This window comes from Centruroides sculpturatus, unplaced genomic scaffold (assembly GCF_000671375.1).
Source record: "Centruroides sculpturatus isolate CEXI.00-Female unplaced genomic scaffold, Cexi_2.0 scaffold864, whole genome shotgun sequence".
Taxonomy (NCBI): domain Eukaryota; kingdom Metazoa; phylum Arthropoda; class Arachnida; order Scorpiones; family Buthidae; genus Centruroides; species Centruroides sculpturatus.
Window position 1 is genome coordinate 173,666 of NW_019385187.1, and position 18,762 is coordinate 192,427.

The following is an 18,762-nucleotide window of genomic DNA, read 5'->3' on the forward strand; positions in this document are numbered from 1 at the left end:
TAGTTCTTAATTTACAAAAATCTTTTATTAAAGTAAAAGGTAAAACTGTTTCCACTGACTAATTCTGTACAACTCCGGGGCCTTTTTTATACGATTCATCGTGATATATTTCGAAATATTTATTCCATTCTATAATTTTTGTTAGCCATTCATCAGTAGGTTTAATAAGCCCTCCATAAGATAAATGTTGCACCCATGACGGAATGCTATAGTTGTAATGATTTTTAATTTTGTTAGTGGAATTAATTAAGTTTGGGTATTTATATTTATAGGCAAAATATCCTGCTATATACTCGACAGCATCGTAGAAAGTTTCTTCAGAGATTGTGTTAAAGTCTAGATTGCATGTAGAGTTTCCTGAAGATTTATTTGAAGAAAAAGTAGTTTTACATTCAGTATATTGGTCTGTATTTTCACTTGATACTTCTACATGTGCTTTCTCTAAAACTTTGGGTATAATATATTCCTCTTGTCTTCGATCTGTAGTATTTACTTTTGACTCTAAAATACCAGGATTCTTACCTAAAATAATCAATCTAATCCTATATATAGCATTTAATGGGCTTGGATGTTCATTAGGACCCCGGCTTCTAATTTGAAAAAAAAAAATTTTTTCCAGACAATCTTGATTTAAGTGCAGATGTATTTTATATCAAAAGTCGATTTCATATCTTGAAAAAGATCAATTAGCGATTTCATTGAGATTATCATTCCTTTCTGGAAAATTTGGAGGGCATTTTTTCCACTTGCTCTCATTGTTGAGATTATTTTTATCATTTTATTTAAATGTTCTTCTTGTAATTCCAAGTCTACACCATATCCATTTTTGCTTGGAACAGAACCTTTTGGTGCATAGCTATTAAAAATGTCGAACCACATATTTATATCTCTAATATACGTTTCATTGATAATAATAATTGATTCATAATAAACGTTTCATTGATATTCACATTCAATTCTTTCCATAAACTTATGTTACTGCAACTACAGTCACTGACGCAAGCTACTACATTATACGATAGTAAATAAAGTTCTGCTATTAATTTTAAAAGTATTTCTCTTGTCATTTTTTGATCAAACCCGATGTAAACAGGTTGCTTCCAATTTGAAAAAAGAAGGTTATTATTGCAACCATACACAGCACACCTAGTACTCAGCATTTTGTTCTTCACCTAACATAAAAATATAGCTTTAAATATTTAATGACTTATATTTAAATCATCTTACCTTATAAAAAACTTAGTCAAATAAAACAATTACAGAAATATTAAAATAAATCACTTCGTTAATCACAAAATTGGACGAATATTAAAAGCGAAAACTAAACACCTACACACCCTGCTCTATGTAAACATAGAGGTCAGGTCTCGTGCTGACGTCACTAACTTGGCATTCCTGGCTAACATTGTAGAATAGGGATCTGGCTATCCTTGTAGTATATAGTCCTTGGTTCGAACATTTTAAAAATCGAAATAGATAAAAATATTTATAACAATGTCTGAAATGTTATCAATTTAATACACCTAAGTACTCAATGAAGACTAAACGTAGTTGAAAACAAAAATCGCATCTAAAATAGTACAGTAGAAGCCGTTCTTCCGGTTAAGCGTTAATCCTCTCCCTCTCCCCCACTTGGGAATTTCTAAAAATCCCTTCTTAGTGTGCATTGCCATGGCGCACCCTACTGAAACGCAGATAAAAACAAAAAATCGCATCTAAAATAGTACAGTAGAAGCCGTTATTCCGGTTAAGCGTTAATCCTCTCCCTCTCGCCCCACTTGGGAATTTCGAAAAATCCCTTCTTAGTGTGCGTTTTCATGACATACCCTAACTGTGCACCAAATTTCACCTCTTTAGGTCCAGCGGTTTGCTCTGGGCGATGATGAATCAGTGAGTCATTCAGTCAGTCAGTCAGGACAAGCAATTTTATATAGATAGATAACTTATAACATACACAAAATAAAAAAGAAAATAATATTAGTCACATATATTCACAATTTATAATTACAAAGATCAGCACACGTACACACCTATTCTTTCGAGAATCGTCGCACATCTGAGGGTCTGACCATGCCTAGCCTTCTTTTTAAGCGCTCGTCTTTGCTCTTCCCTTTCTCTTTCCTCTATCGCTCTGGTCCACGTATGCCTATGCATACATCATAATACGCGCTCACGATACTTTCGATTCGTCACTTTTCCGTCGTAGATTTCCCATTTTACAATTACGTGACTCGTAGCCTGGTGATAACGGAGAAAAGAGACAGCTAGGACGTTGGTATAAGTCACAGTTATGATTTCACAGATTCGAGACAGCTTGGTAGCCCGAACGGTCCCAGGCTTTCGCCCGTGCACTCTAAGTGACTTTCATTACAAGCATTTAGCTTTCCGAAGTCTATGACAAAAATTATTTGACATTGACGGTCGCGAATTTAGCGCCAATAAGCTGCCTCGACTTGTTCGATTATGTTATCAACTCAATTTCATATTTATTTCCACATTTTCACTTCGCGGTATTTCTCTGTTCTTTTTCCGTTATTTACACGTGTAGGTCATTTCATTGTTATCCACATTTGATATCATCATTTATCACATACTGCCATGATGCTCTTGTCTGTCCGCTACAACTGTCGAGAATTAACGCGATTGGCGAAGCGTAGTGACAGCGGGCCAATAGAGTAGGGTCCTTGCCATAATGTGGTTAGCGAGCCAAATTTCGTACGTGCGTTAATCAAGCCGAATAGTTTGGCCGAATATTCGGTATTCTGTCTGAGGATACTATTCGTTGCAACACTAGTAAATAGCAATAAAATTCCATAAAATTATTAAATTTAGATTAATATTAATTATCAAAAATATTAAAAACTGAGAATAAGTACACTTTCATTGTAAAAAAGAATACATATGTTTTATGTCATGTTATTAAATGAAAGAAAATAAAATTCAGATTTAGGATTAATATGATCTCGAAAGATATGTCAAAATATAATTATCACTTTTTTAAAACTGAGATTAAATGAATCTTAGATAAGATTCTTTAGCACTGAAGATAATTGCTTTTTTGTTTTTGTTTTTTTGCTCTTTTAACTCTGTGACCACTAAATGTCTTTTTTTCTCAGGCTCTAAGTACATTCAGCTAGGTTCACAATGAGACAATAAGATGCCTAACATATTCTGGACTGATCACCCAGTTTGATTATGGGAGTTGCTCGCCCGAATACGATACCGTTCCCCAGTATCCCGGATCTTTCTTCATACCTGGACGACCTGATGGCTGAAGCGGTTGGGCTGACGCCTCAGATGCCACCAGAACGACTTTATCTAGAATATCTGGAGAGAGTTTTCTCTTCCAAAGGTAAAAATTCTTCCCAAAGCAGTCCATGCAAGCACTCACAAAATTATGCAATAAAATGAAATGAATTCGTGCTTACAGGTTCAGGAAGTCCTGTTAAGATGAGTGATACGTAGACTTTATATTTCGTGTACAACATATGTGCATGTATGATGCACATATGATGTATGTATAGGTTATGTATGATGTATGTATGTATAGGTTATGTATGATGTATGTATGTATAGGTTATGTATGATGTATGTATGTATAGGCTATAACTTACAAATGTTATAGATGGTCCTAAAATAAAGTATTAGTGAAACCATATATAGATCCTTAACAAAACATTCAATATCTTTTATATAGAACCTTGAGTGTTTAGTTTCTTTGGGGAATGATGTTATACTACTTACAATTAAAAATTTTCCTTTATAGACGACCTCGCCCTCTTCCTATCCCACTTCAAATTTTCCCAGACCTTGAAGTCTAGACCTTGGTAAAACAATGGCCATCAAGCCTTCCGTGTATGGAAAAAAACCTTCTTAGTGCAAAGGGCGGACAACGGCTGCACATTTACAAAGTGTTTTGAGTGTGTTTTGTTGATACGTTATGCAGTCTACGATGAGTTGTAATAAAAAATATTTCCAATCGCCATTCATTATTTTAATTTGATTGACGACGAGCAACCTATTGTGCATGCTTTGATAGATTTTAAACAAACATGGGATGAAACTTCTGAAGAAATTTTTAATGTTATAAAATCAACAATTGAAAATACAGGATTACCAATTGAAAATATCACCTCATTTGGAGCTGATAATGCACCAGTCAATTTTGGATGTAAATTTTCGGTTTTTACGAAATTAAAAACAATTAACAATAATTTAATAAAAGCTAATTGTAACTGTCATATTCTCTATAATACCGCTATGTGAGAGCCGAAATTGGTGAAATATTTTGTTTAAATATTGTTTGTTGAGAGAAAAAGTTAAGGAGGCAAAACGAAAAAACGAAAGTGTTAAAGACAATTAAAACTGGTTCCCACGGACTTATTCTTTGTTGAAGGTGACACATTGAATGTCTTACCTGGCGCCAACGAATGAAAATTTGACTATTGGCCCCAATGTACTAAAATTCCTAACGAAGTCATGGGAAAAACCCAGGAGGAGCCCCCAAATAAAAAAGGAGGGGTCGAAGAGTCGAAAGCCGTCATCCAGTTTTTTCTTGAACTGTGTGTGTCCAGTCGCTCGCGACCGCCGATCTCAGCCGTCGCCGCTCCAGAGGAAAGCGACTTCCTACTTCCTGAAAGTTCCGAACGAATCTTCAATTTCTACAAACTTTTAAGGTATTTATCAACATGCGAACGATTGTAAGCTCTATCTCGCGCGGTCAGGGTCGTGATCGTAATAATAAGGTTCCTATATAATCATATTATTAGCATCTGTATATAGCTTGTAAATAGATGGTATCGATTAATAAACGGGTATTCTGTTAAATGATAACTTTGTGAAGTGTACTTCTTCCGGTTGTCTCCTTCCGCCTCCATTTTTATTTATTTTGATTTTTTCTTCTTCTTACGATGATGTTAATATGGAGATTATAGCTCACTATAGGCTCTTTCTCCGAGTAGACTTGTGTAAGTGTATGATCGCTAGGCGACCGATTAGCCGGCTGTATCGAACAGCCATACGTACGCGCGGGAAATAAATGCCTTCCGGGAGGACTTTTATGGGGAACTGGCCTCCTATTCAGTCGTTATAGGCAAGGAGAAAACCCGGAAAACTCCAAGCAGCCAGCCTGTCCGACCGTGGCGCGAACCCACGACGAACCTCCCAGTCTTCAGGGTCTGGTCACCACTACGATGAGCGGCAACGGAGACCACTCGCCCACTGGTTTCCGCCTCCATTCCGAGTCCGAAAGTCTATAACGCGACCGCTCGCGCGAAAACTATCGTAACGGCCATCGAAATTTCCGTGTCCGGAAGACACGGTGGTGTCAGTTCTGACAAGGCATCAAAGAGGTGCCGACCGTGCGGTCACAGCTAAATATGCATTAAAAGCAATGAGATATGATGTTGAAAGTTTAGTATTAAAAGTCTATTTTCATCTAGTACCTGCAACATCAAAGAATTAAGAAATTGTTTCGATTTCCTGGAACAGTCATACAGTACTATGAAACCTCGAAGCATATTTCTATTAGATGGGTAAGCTTATATAAATCTATTAATAGGTTACTGAAAATTTGGCCTGCTATTACCCTTTATTTTATAAATCAGGAAGAAGAAGAATGTAATCCTACAATCTGGACATTTGTGCATGATCATAAAAAGTATTAACGATGAAAAATCCTTACCAGAACTAATGTTATATTTTGTACATTCCTTTTTACATATTTTCTAAAAATATGTATTAATTTTTGAAGGAGAAAACATTGGCGTCACTAAATTACATACTGTTTTTACAGATCTAGAAACGATATAGTGCAGAGAAAAGCACAATGCTTTTACGGTTTTATAGTTAATCAGGCTCTATTGGATTTTCCGGAGAATAATAAAAAAATATTCAAACAAGAAGCCGATAAGGTGTACTCACGAGCATTGAAATATTTAAATGACTGCTATGATTTCGAAAATGCATTTTTTATTTTAGTTCAAAAATTTAATTTAAAAAATAACGTTCCAACTATACAAGACTGCTGTGAACTTGATAAATATATAAACAAAATTGACTTCAAAGGTGACGATGACGATGTTTTTAATGAACTTTGCACAATAAAGGAAAGAGTAGGACGAATTAAAAGTAGAAAAAAATAATTTACAGTTATGGGCATTTACATAAAAAAAAGGAAATTTTCCAAACATTCAGATGATAATTGAATTTATATTTAGCATTCCAATTTCTAATGCGTACGTTGAAAAATGTTTCTCTTCAATGAAACATCTTTCTGTGATGGGATAAAAGAAACAGCTTAACACTGGACAATGTTAAAGCTGAACTACTAATTTGCAGTAACATAAAAAATTTTTACGAAGAAATAATAAAAAATAAAAAACTGCTAGAAGCAGCTAGGAGCAACCAAAAATACGCTTTTACGACAGTAAATAATAAATAATTAATATAATGTAATATTTATTTTTATATAATTTTTCTTAATTATTTTCATGTAGTTTATTATTATATGTAATCATTACTCATGTTACTTTTTAAATTTCTATATTTATATTATATATTGTATCTTTTGTAACTTAAATTAANTTATTAAAGATTATGTGATGAAAAAAACGTTGAGAATCACTGTTCTAGAGAGACAGATGTTCTTTCAACTTGAAAAACAAGTAATAATCACTTGTTACAGGATATGGGCTGTGCAATTGATGTTCCAAAACTTTCCACTTGAATGTCTGCAACAATTCTTGAGCGATGCAAGCAGTGTGTGTGAATGGGTATTATCGTGCAGTACGACATCATTTTGTCATGTTTTGCATGTTTGTAACATCTTTTCGTTGGAAACAAGTTACAAATAAATATCACAGTGGCAGTTTCTCCTTTTGCACAAAGGAATCACCGAACAAACCTAGTACTTGGTGGCAGTGGCGGCCTTAGGGGGTGGCGAGCAGGACAATCGCCCGGGGCCTCGCTCTTGGAGGGGCCTCGCGCAACAACCAAGTAGAAAAAAGTTGATATTTAAAACTTTTTATTTTATCCTTGGCTATTAGTTATAACAATAAAATAAATTTAATTTATAGTACAGTATATATTAATATTAATAAGTGCCTACTATTTCAATTCACATACTTTGCACAAAGGACAAGGGCCTCGCAAAGATCTGCCGCTCAGAGCCTCGCAATGGATAAGGCCGCCGCTGTGTCCGGGTCAGCAATTTTGAAATGGTGGCAACCCTACTCCAAATAAAATTAATTACAAAATAATTAGCAATATCTTAGGAATAATTCTTTCCTTCTGTGGAAAAATCAATTTGTTTGGTCGGATAAATTTGTTTTAAATATTAGTTGAAGCTAGACGTGAGCGTAATTTTTAAAAGAATAGGATTTAAAAACCACATTGATTTTCATAACGTAATTTACAATGTAGGTAGAGAATATATAGCAACAGTAGATTAAACCGAACGAGTGCGAAATAAAATGCAAATTTTTTTTATTTAACTTTTTAATACCAAAAAATGAATTTAGGGACAAAAAGATAAATAAATTAATAAATTAATAAATATCTGTTTCGTATGAAATAAACTTTTTTGTTTTATTTGTTCAGCTGCCTCGTCATTTAGTTTTTAAGATACAAATTATTTAAAATCTTGCATATCTTTGATTCGAAGCAAAAAACAAATAAATTTTAAAATTTCTCGACATTGTCAACAGATGGCATTATTTTCTAATTAATACTTATAAAATTTATTAAATATAAATCTGTTTTTTAATAAGCTATTGATTTAATAAATACATTAATACTTTTAATGAATGGAAGTATTTTTATGTTAAAATTTCTCATTCATTTTACAAAGTTTTATTTTTATTGTAAGATAAAAATAAATAAAAGTTGTTCATGAGAATATGGCTTTAACATGAGAATAACCTTTGTTCTTTTATATATTAAACCAAAATTTATAAACAATATGTTAACAAAATAAATAGAAAAGACAAACCTAAACTATAAATTGCCCTTTTAGAAAAAGTGTCGATACGGTAGGGTGGCCGAGCGGTCTAAGGCGCTGGTTTAAGGCACCAGTCTCTTCGGAGGCGTGGGTTCGAATCCCACCCCTGCCACTAATTTTTTTCCCGTTTTTAATATATCTAAATAAAAACCTCAGGTAATAAATTAATGTAATAAATACTTATAAATTTTATTATTGCTGCTTTTCAGTTGTTTATCCATTAAATTTTATCTAATTCTTTATTTTATTATATTTACATATTTTATATACAGTTTATATATACTGTATAGCCTATATATAAAACATTTCCTTATGTTTTATTATAATGTATTATATAATAATAAATCGGACAATTAGAAAAGTTTTTATTCATACTACTTTTATAACTTTTAAGCTTAAAGAAAGATATATTATTGTTTATAAAGACTTATACAAGGAAATATTTATGATGAAGTTTTCGGAAAACAATAATACGAATCAATGACAATAATACATAAGTTTATTATCGCCAATCCTTTCAATTAAGAAGTATTATTATAAAATAACCGCAATATAATAACTGTAAATATGTAGATTATTATATTTATATAACAACATATTGTTATTTATTTTGCCAATAATTATGATTTATGTTAAAAATATTTATTTGAGATAAATTACAAAAAACAAAAAAATAATTATAGACTACTGTATTTATTAAAATTTTTCCTTTGTGAATAAATGCAATTTTTATAAAATTATACTTATCAAAGCATTACACATAATTTATTATTAAAATTGGAGCATTGCGATAAATAAATTATACTAAAATAAATATAAAACAAATTTATTTGCGAAATGTACTGTACATGCATTATTATTTGATTGTTTATGATTTAAAAACAGAATACTTTCGTAAAAAGGTTAGATTTTTCATCCCTGTGTTTGACCCAAAATGTCTGGTGTCTTATTTATCAATTTAGGTTAATTCAAAAATTATAGAATTATTATATCAAACATTTTGCATGAAAAATAGCAATACTGTATATTACGCAATATATTCGGAAGATATAAAATCTTGCATACTCTATTTGTGGTATAAAATTTGAGTTACTACACTTTTTAAAAGCAGATATTTATGTACATACTGTATACTGTATTTAAAAATATTCATATAGATTAATGTATACAAAATTAGGAAATATTGATTTTTACTAAAAACACATTACTTCCAGATTTTTCATTCGACAACAGTCTTATCAGAAATAATAAAGATCTGTAATTAAAATTTGTGGACCAAATTTTATTTATTTATTTTACTTTCCTTAAAGCAAACTTTAGGTAATTATTATCTAATTTGAATGAATTTATTTCCTCACTTCTCTCTCAAAGTTTTCATTTAAAAAAGGGATAGAGGCATTCTTAATCAGAAATAAAAAATAGATAAATTATAATAAAAATAAAGCTTTCTTTCTGAAATATGTTCAAATATATTATATATGTACAGTATGTCTTTCTGATCTACTAGAAAAAGTTTACGCACACTTAACGATGATGCTCTATATCAGAAATGCTTTTTATTGTATAGAGTTATGTAAACCGTATTTATTTATTTACAGTATTAGAATTACCGACTTATAAATTCTGGATATTAGATGTTACTCATACGCCTAGGCAATGAGATTACTCCATAAAAATTGAAATTCCTTATTCTTTTCAAATCTTATTCCCTATTTTTATCGAATTAACTGTTACGTGCTGCCATCTATCGCATTCTATATAAATCGGACGACGCTTAGTTGGCAGCTTATTACGCATCGTTCTGTTTCGCTGACGACATGGCTCCAGTATACGGTTATTGGCGTCTTCGAGGATTAGCCGAACCAGTTCGTTACTTGTTACATTACACGGGAACGGAATTCGAAGACAAAAGATACAATTTTGGCCCTCCACCCGAACACGATCGATCGGAATGGTTACGAGAGAAGTTCACTTTGGATCTCGATTTTCCCAATTTGCCATATTACATCGATGGAGAAGTCAAATTAACTCAGAGTATCGCAATTATAAGATATTTGGCAAAGAAGCACGGTTTAGTTGTTACAGACGAGAATGAAGTATGGAAACAGGAAATGATAGAACAACAGGCAGTTGATCTTCGTGTCAATCTCGCTCGCTTGGCATATTTTAACTTTGAACGTGGGAAAGAAGAATACCTGAAAAATCTTCCGGATCAGCTGAAACTATTTTCCAAATATTTGGATAACAAGGAATGGATACTTGGAAACAAATTGACTTACGTGGATTTCATTTTGTACGAATCTTTGGATTTCCATCGTCTGTTGAAAGAAGATTGTTTGGATGCTTTTCCTAATTTGAAGGAATACCTCAAACGATTCGAAAGTCTTCCTGGTGTATCTAAATATATGAAATCGGAAAATTATGTCAAATGGCCCATATTTGGACCTGTAGCTGCTTTTGGTGGTAAATGAAAACATTGTTTTACATTTTCCACTTTTAAAAAAGAATAAAATTTTGTTGGCATTTAATACTAATGTATACTTTTTTTTATGTTTATCAACACATTACCTATTAATTTGTGAAAAAATACAATGAAGTTATTAACACTCGAAGTAAAACAACGGAAAAATAACATTATAGTTAGCATATTAATTTAAAAACTAAATATATTTAATAAAAATTCTTCGTTTATTAACATTCTTTTCTTACTTTTTAATCTATTGTATTAAAACGTGACAATTCATTACCCCCACTAACTCGACCTTCACCCTCTATTAGTAGTCCCTGTTAGTGATGGTTTACTGTGTAGATAAATAACGCACTCTTACATCATTTTAATAGAGGAATGAAAATACACAGACATATATATTAATACACGTAGGCTAATTATTGCATTCCAAGTATGAACCTAAAAAAGTCGTTCATATTTAACCTTCGGCAAATGTTGAGTCATGTTTTGTTAGGAAAAGAGACGCCCATCATCTCGAAGAGTGTATCTTATCGTATCGATAAAACTGTCTATCGACCTTAAAAGAACAATAAGGAGATGAACTTTACTGTTTCTCTGCATTAGATTATGTGCAAAGATTTCTTCCTAACTTTTTCAATTGAAGTAGATATGTTTGATATAAAAGGAAGTACTGTACAGTACATAATTACAGTGTTAATCCGAACAACATTGACTGCCATGTTGATATAACTGAATATATTAAATTAACAAGAATATTAATCTTTCTTTTAAATTATTAATGAATAATTCTAATAATTTTTTATTTTAATTTTAATATACTAAGAATACATTAAAAATGTTAATGCATTAGGAATTTAATAAATTAAGAATTAGTAATCCTTCAATAAAGTTTGCTGCTTAAATTATTTCTATATTTTTATACACTGTAATCAAATTATTCATTGCAAGAATTTAAGTCAGAAATTAAGGAAATGAAATAATTGCAGGTTTCCTTAAGCAAAACACTGTTTTGATATTGTGCTGAGATTGACAATAAATTTCTGTAAATGGATACTTTCATCTCCCAACTGCATCATAATAAAGTGTATAGGGAAAGTTAAACGACTACTTAAACAGAGTATAATATACCTACAGCCTGTAACAAAAGTAGGTATAACACGTTTTTTGAATTTTTTTTAAATCTCAGGTTAAAAACCTATAAAAATTACTTATAGCTACAGATTTTAAATATAATTTGAAACATTTTGGTAAATTTTTATATTAAAATGATTACTAGTTCAATTTTTTAATTTAGGACTGTAACAAAATTATAAGCACAGACTTAAAAATGGCTAAAAAAGTATAATAATCTAAGTTTCTCTTCTTATTAACAATAGCAGACAACTATATTTTTGAAATCAAATACGGTGGCAATTTAAACAGTTTTTAGAAATTTTGAAAGGATTTTAAACAATGCCTCGTGGTTGCAGTCTAACAAAACAAGAAATTCACGAAATACATTTACTACATGGATCTGGCAAGTCAGTAAGACAAGTAGCAGCTAGTGTGAATCATTCCAGATCTGCTGTAAGGTATGTTTTACAGCAAAAAGAACATTATGGAAAAATTAAACGATCTGGTAGGCCTAAAAGCATGACTGACAGACATAGATGCCAAGTGTTTAAATTAATAACAAACAAAAGCATGTCATGAAGAGAAGCTGTAGCTACTCTACCAACCAAAGTATCGTACTGGTACACGACTGTTTGGAGAATCCTAAATAATAATAAAACTGTAAACTTCCTAAAAATGAAACAAACTAAAATTAACCAAACAGCACCAATTATCTGGACTTCAATGGGCAAAAGAAAAAATGTCCTGAATCTCAGAGTGGCACCAAATAGTGTTTACAGATGGAAAAAATGGAATTTAGATGGACCAGATGGCTTTTAAGTTACTGGCACGATTTTAAAAAGAATGAAAAAGTAAAAATGAGTAGACAGCAGGAAGGAGGATCAGTAATAGTGTAGGCAGGTTTTGGATATGGTGGTAAGACAGACATTGCTTTTATTAGTGGTAAAATAAACTCTGAAAATTATCAAAAGATGCTCTATGACAACTTAATTACATTTGGGCCATTCATTGGTGGAAGTAACTAGAAATTGCAACAGCACAATGCTTCAGTACAAACGTCAGAATCAACAAAACAATGGCTTTAAAAAAAATTGAGGTAGTTGATTGGCCATCTAGAAGTCTAGATAGGAATTACATAAAAAAATCTATGGGGCTGTCTGACATTTGCTGTCTGTGGAGAAAATAATTAGTATAACAGTGTACATGAACTATAGTTGGAAACTATTAAAGCATGGGAGGCACTAACTGAAAAAAAAATGAAAAAATTAGTAAACTCAATGCCAGATAGAATATTTCAACTAATTCCATCAAAAAGTGGGGTTTCAAAATATTAAAACAATTTTTAATTGTTATTTATTAATACTGTGTTTATTAATATTTTGTTACAGTCAAAATATTTTAAAAAATGTATAAATGATGTAATTATTTTATACTTATTATAAAACTTTATATAAATAATTTAATTAATATATAAAATCATCTTATAAAACTTTTATTGTTAAGTAATAAATTAAATTTAAATTAATAAAAAGGTTTTTTTATTAATTTAAATTTTATACTTTTGTTACAGACTGTACGACTGATTAATTATTTGATCGATTCACGTCTCTAATCGACGATCTTGACGTGAATTCCGAGTTTTTGATTTGATGTAAAAGATTCTTTCTTTAAAGTTGTGAGTTTAATCAAAACTTTCCGTATGTGAATAGTTTTAGTCTTTCTTTATAGAATTAAATTTTAATGTACGGAAGATACTTCAATATTGAATATTATTTGAAAAATTATTATTCAATTCTATTTGGAATCATGACTATTCAATTAAATAATATTGATCTTGTATATAAATGGGAATCTGTGGCCTTCAGGCTGCATGCAATGTTCCCTGCACTGCTCAAATTGTTGCCGCGTAGGCGAGCATGGGCCCATTGAGCAAAAATATGCAAGATGCATTCTTGCATATTTTTGCTCAATGGGCGACGGTTGAGACGATTTGGCCACGTAGAGCAAAGAAGCAATTATGTTGGAAAGAAGATCGGAAAACTGATAATTAAAGGAAAGAAGAAAAGAGGAAGACCAAAGATGCGTTGGAAAGATAAGGTGGAAGAAGACTTGAACCAGAAGGGACTTAAGAGAGAAGCCCTTGATAAGGAGAAATGGAAGAAACGTATTACAGAAGGAAACATCGACTCCATATAAACATAGGAAAACGCGAGAATAAAGAAAGAAAAAAGAAAAATCAGGAGTAGCAATTCGTAAATGTGAAGAAAAACCTTTGGTTCACTTTTCTCCACAGCAATGTAGGCTAGGCTATTATCACGCATAAATTCGGAACAATTTTTAAAACTTATTTACAATAAAATTTACGAAATTATTATCAAAAATGAACATATTAAGTTAATTCAACATTTTCAGCTAAAAATTCTGTTTTTTCGAAAAGACGCTAACAGGTTTTTGTCGTTCAGAGCCGTCTCCGGGAAGAAAACTCGCCTAGTGTATCACGCCTTTAGGATTGAACAGATCAAGTGTTTCGTGCTGCCATCTACCGCCTGCTACCCTATTTAAATTGAACAATAATTAATTTTGTAACTCACTCTCCATCGTTCTGTTCTAGTAGCGTCATGCCTCCAGTCGTCGGTTATTGGAATCTTCGAGGATTAGCCGAACCAATTCGTTACTTGTTACATTATACGGGAACGGAATTCGAAGACAAAAGATACAATTTTGGTCCTCCACCCGAATACGATCGATCGGAATGGTTACGAGAGAAGTTCACTTTGGATCTCGAATTTCCCAATTTGCCATATTACATTGATGGAGAAGTCAAATTAACTCAGAGTACCGCAATTATAAGATATTTGGCAAAGAAGCACGAGTTAGTTGTCAGGAACGAGCAAGAAGTATTGCTACAGGATATAGTGGAGCAACAGGCAGTCGATCTTCGCAACACTCTAATTTTTTTGGCATATGCTAACTTTGAAGAAAGGAAAGAAGCATACCTGAAAAATCTTCCGGATCAACTGAAACTATTCTCCAAATATTTGGAAAACAAGGAATGGATAATTGGAAACAAATTGACTTACGTGGATTTCATTTTGTACGACGCTCTGGATTTCCATCGTTTATTGAAAGAAGATTGTTTGGATGCTTTTCCTAATTTGAAGGAATACCTCAAACGATTCGAAAGTCTTCCGGGTGTATCCAAATACATGAAATCGAAAACTTACGTCAAATGGCCCATATTTGGACCTTTAGCCGCTTTTGGTGGTAAATGAAAACATTGTTTTATTCATTTTCTGTTTTAGAATTTTTTATGATGAATAAATTTTTGGACGTTTAATAATAATGGTGTCAGTTTTAAGTTTATACGACATTTAAATGCTAATCACACTTCAGCAGAATGGAATGATTTAAATCTTGAGTTAGAATAATGAATAAAAGAAATTTTACTTCCAAAATATCTGTAAAGTATATTTTCATTAATTATAAATTAATCTAGCAAAAAAGTGTTCCTTTAAAATATAGGCTATATTTTAACTTTCAACCTGCAAAAGTGCAGTCATTTCCTTTCATTATATCGTATTAATTCATTATTTTCTGAAATTTTCGTGATTATAAAATAACTTAAAAGCGATATTATTTATAATTATTATACATAGTACCGGCTCGATGATAAGTTGCATCTGGCCCAGTGAGGCGAAACCGATTATTGCCTCACCTGGTTCTAGACGGTGCCATAGACAGCACTTTTAGCGCTGGCATTCTTACACGGACTATTTATAAGCAAGTTTAATTTGCTGAGCTTAATTGTATTCGGCTTATTAATTCTTTTCTTTTGAATCCTTTTTTGACCACTAATTTTATTGCCTGAGGCAGTCGTCAAATTCCTAATATATATATATATTCTTACAACATTTTAACAAATAAAAGTTATATAAAATATAAAATAATTGTTGTAGTTCACGTATAAACCAAGGAATGCTCGTAACTCTAATTATCTCGTTCCTCGTATCAACCAATCAGACAAAAAAAGAAAAAAAAATGTTGACATTTGTAACCTTCAGTAAACGTTGAGTCATATTTCCTGTTAGGAAAAGAGACACCCATTATTTTGCAGTTTATCTTATCGTCTCGACAAAATTATCTAATCGACTTTAAAAGAACAGTGAAAAGATGAACTTTTTCGTATCTCTGCTCCAGATTATCTGCAAAGATTCCTAATTTTCTTTGAATTAAAGTGGATATCTTTGATATAAAAGGAAATATATAATTATAATTATATACGAACAACCTTGACTGGCATATTGACACAGTTGCAACATATTAAATTAGCAAGAATGCCAATTCTTTTACATTCAATTAATATTTTAACACCTTAAAATTCAATAAGTTTTCAAATATTTTAGTGATTATATTTCTTGCATATTTAAAAAAAAAAACTATTTATTTCCATGTTATAATTTAATTCATGTAAATATTAAATTTATTAACTACATCTATTTTGCTTAATTAACGTCGATACATAAATTTACAATAATTTTTTATTGGAATTAAGGATCAAGAAGTGCTGTTTACTAATTAGTGGGGACGGCTACAGGGCTTAACTCTTCTCTGGTGGGACACACCCACAAAACAAATTAAAATTTATTTGTTCGAACCTCAAAACTTTGTTTTAAAAAATATTTAAGATCTATTCACACGTATCGGTGGCGTGTCCGCTCGGTTCCGTGAAATGCCGTTAATGGCAGTGATAAAAAATATCGTTGCTTCGAACTTGATTGAGGTACAGTACATCCTGCAAAGTACCGTATATTAGCCTTGGTGTCCGATCAGTACACGTACGGTGACTTAATCGTGACCAACCATATTATTGATTTTTCACTGAAGTTGTTTTGTGTAAGAGCCTATTTGTGCGTGTACTTATTTTCTATATTTTATATAAAAATGATTTTTATGCATTAAATGTATCATTAATAAAATACTATTTATTTTTTTATATAAAACGTTTTAAAAAATGTATTTATATAGTTATAAAATTTTTGTTTTCTTATGTAGGGTATTCTTTTCTTCCATTCATTATCCACTTCCCTACCCACATTTTTTTCTGATGCATTTCTTCTTCATCCAAAATTACGATAGTTATTTCTAATTCTGTCTGTGAATTTCGCCCTCTTGAATATCACTGACGTGACACCGATCAAACTGCACGGATATGTGTATAGATAGGTCTGTAGGCGTCACTGATAAGGTCACAAATATCACTGACACGAATTTGATACGTGTGAATAGACTTTTATTGTGGCAAATATAGTTAATAGAATCATCCGCAATACAATTGTCATGCATATGATAAATGAAAGGTACTTATTAATTATTCAAATACAGGTAACCTTCGTATAACGCGATAGTTAGGCTCCACAAAAATGTCACGTTATAAAAATTGCGTTATGAGAGACAAACATTACGTATGAAAAGTGGATTTACCTTTCAAAACATTTTTTAAGTATAAATTTTATCTATCATGTACGAAAAAACAGTTCTATTGAATTCAAAAAATTTCATTTATCAAAACGTGAATTACAAATCATTCCGGTTGATATACTCTTATGACTTTAACTAACTTGTCCATACTTATCTAATTAAACGCTATTTTCAAGATCGAAGCTGAAAAAGATTATAAGCAGCATGCAAAAATGCCAAAAGGAATTTCTGGTTTATAAAATTACTCAGTTGTTAGTACAGAAAAGTATTTTACGTTTCTCTAAAAAAGGATTGCCGTGAAAAATAATGTTTCATCATTATAGAGAAAGGCTTTCACCATTTAGAGGAAAATTGTATAATCTACATTGCAGAAACTGAATTTATTAGAATAAAATAAACTGGCTCAATGTGATTTCACCTTATATCGAAATCCTATTGTACAGTACAAGTGCGGCGTTATACAGGGATTGCTACAATTTGTAAACCGCGTTATACGAAGATTACCTGTATCTTTAATATCAAATATTTTTTATTTTTAAGTTAGTTCACCTTTGGATACTTCTGAATCCGTTACTGTTGCTAACTGTAAAGTTTTTCTAAATAATAATCGACATTCAAAAATAAAATATTTAGCAACGAGTAGCGTAATTTTCCCAGCTGTTAAGAGATTTTATTTCAAAAATAACTTTTATACCCCATGATCAAAAAGCATCGAGAATGGTTCATTAAAACGCAATATTTCAATTTATTCGTCAAAATTTCTTTCTTTCCCTTCCCACTGCAATGACTTATGACGTTTTTTCCAATTCTCGAAACATGCTTTAAAGTCATTCTCGTGAAACACCTTCGGGAATCTGGGCGAATTTTGTTTTATGGCACCAATCGACTCAAAATTGTGACCACGAAGCGGAAATTTTGCGCCATTCACTTGATTATTTAGCTGTTTCGTTATCAGAAGCGTAGATCCCTGTTTCATCTCCCGTAATAATGCGTTTAAGAACGATTCGCCTCGAAAAAGCATTTCCTCGACCACCCAAACACGTTGTTGTTAACTAAATACAAACCATCTTAACATTGGGGTAGTTAAATCACTTTACATAATCTGATAATTTGGCAACGTAGCTTAATTATGTAAAATGGATATTTTCTGAGTGATTTAAATAGATTACACTAAGTAATTTATTTGAAAGTGGTGTCACTTTTCATCTACTGTATATTGAAAAACTTAAGAATATGTAAATCATGCTATCAGGAACTGAAACTCAGCAGCAACGTAGTCTTTTGGAAAATCTGACTTACACTACTTTCACTGGCTCATTTAATCATTTGGTTTTCAGTGGGACAACATTGTTCTCAAAAAGATGTTTTCCTTCCGTTAAAATATTTAAGTTTGGAAGTGATTTATATTTGGTCTTGCAATAAATTCATATTTGACCAGTGTACTTTGATTTATTGAATTGATATAAAATTGGAAGTATAGTACTTTAAATTTGCTTTCAGTACAGTATCTTATTAATTACTATGTAAGTTATGATAAGGTGCAATATTTGCATCATGCTAAACAATTTGATTTTTTAATAATTTTATAGCACCCGATATTAATTTATAACCTTATTTTCAAGTACATATTATATGTTTGCTCTGAACTTACAATATAATTAAAATATATAAAAGTTCTCTGTAATCATGGATACAAGAATTT

At 31.5% G+C, this 18,762-nt stretch overlaps 1 protein-coding gene, 1 non-coding gene and 1 pseudogene across 2 annotated transcripts; all 3 read left to right on the forward strand.

The window, feature by feature from the left end:
- The first annotated feature begins 8,029 nt into the window (after positions 1-8,029).
- Positions 8,030-8,111, forward strand: Trnal-aag. The gene has a single exon. It is a non-coding gene; the product is annotated as a tRNA-Leu (tRNA).
- Positions 8,112-9,754: 1,643 nt separating this feature from the next.
- On the forward strand, positions 9,755-10,527 carry LOC111635906 (annotated as a pseudogene).
- Positions 10,528-14,145: 3,618 nt separating this feature from the next.
- LOC111635907 (glutathione S-transferase B-like) lies at positions 14,146-14,922 on the forward strand. Its single transcript, XM_023381043.1, has one exon. It carries the CDS (start codon positions 14,201-14,203, stop codon positions 14,852-14,854), a length of 654 nt encoding a protein of 217 aa, XP_023236811.1. The 5' UTR covers positions 14,146-14,200; the 3' UTR covers positions 14,855-14,922.
- Positions 14,923-18,762: the final 3,840 nt, after the last annotated feature.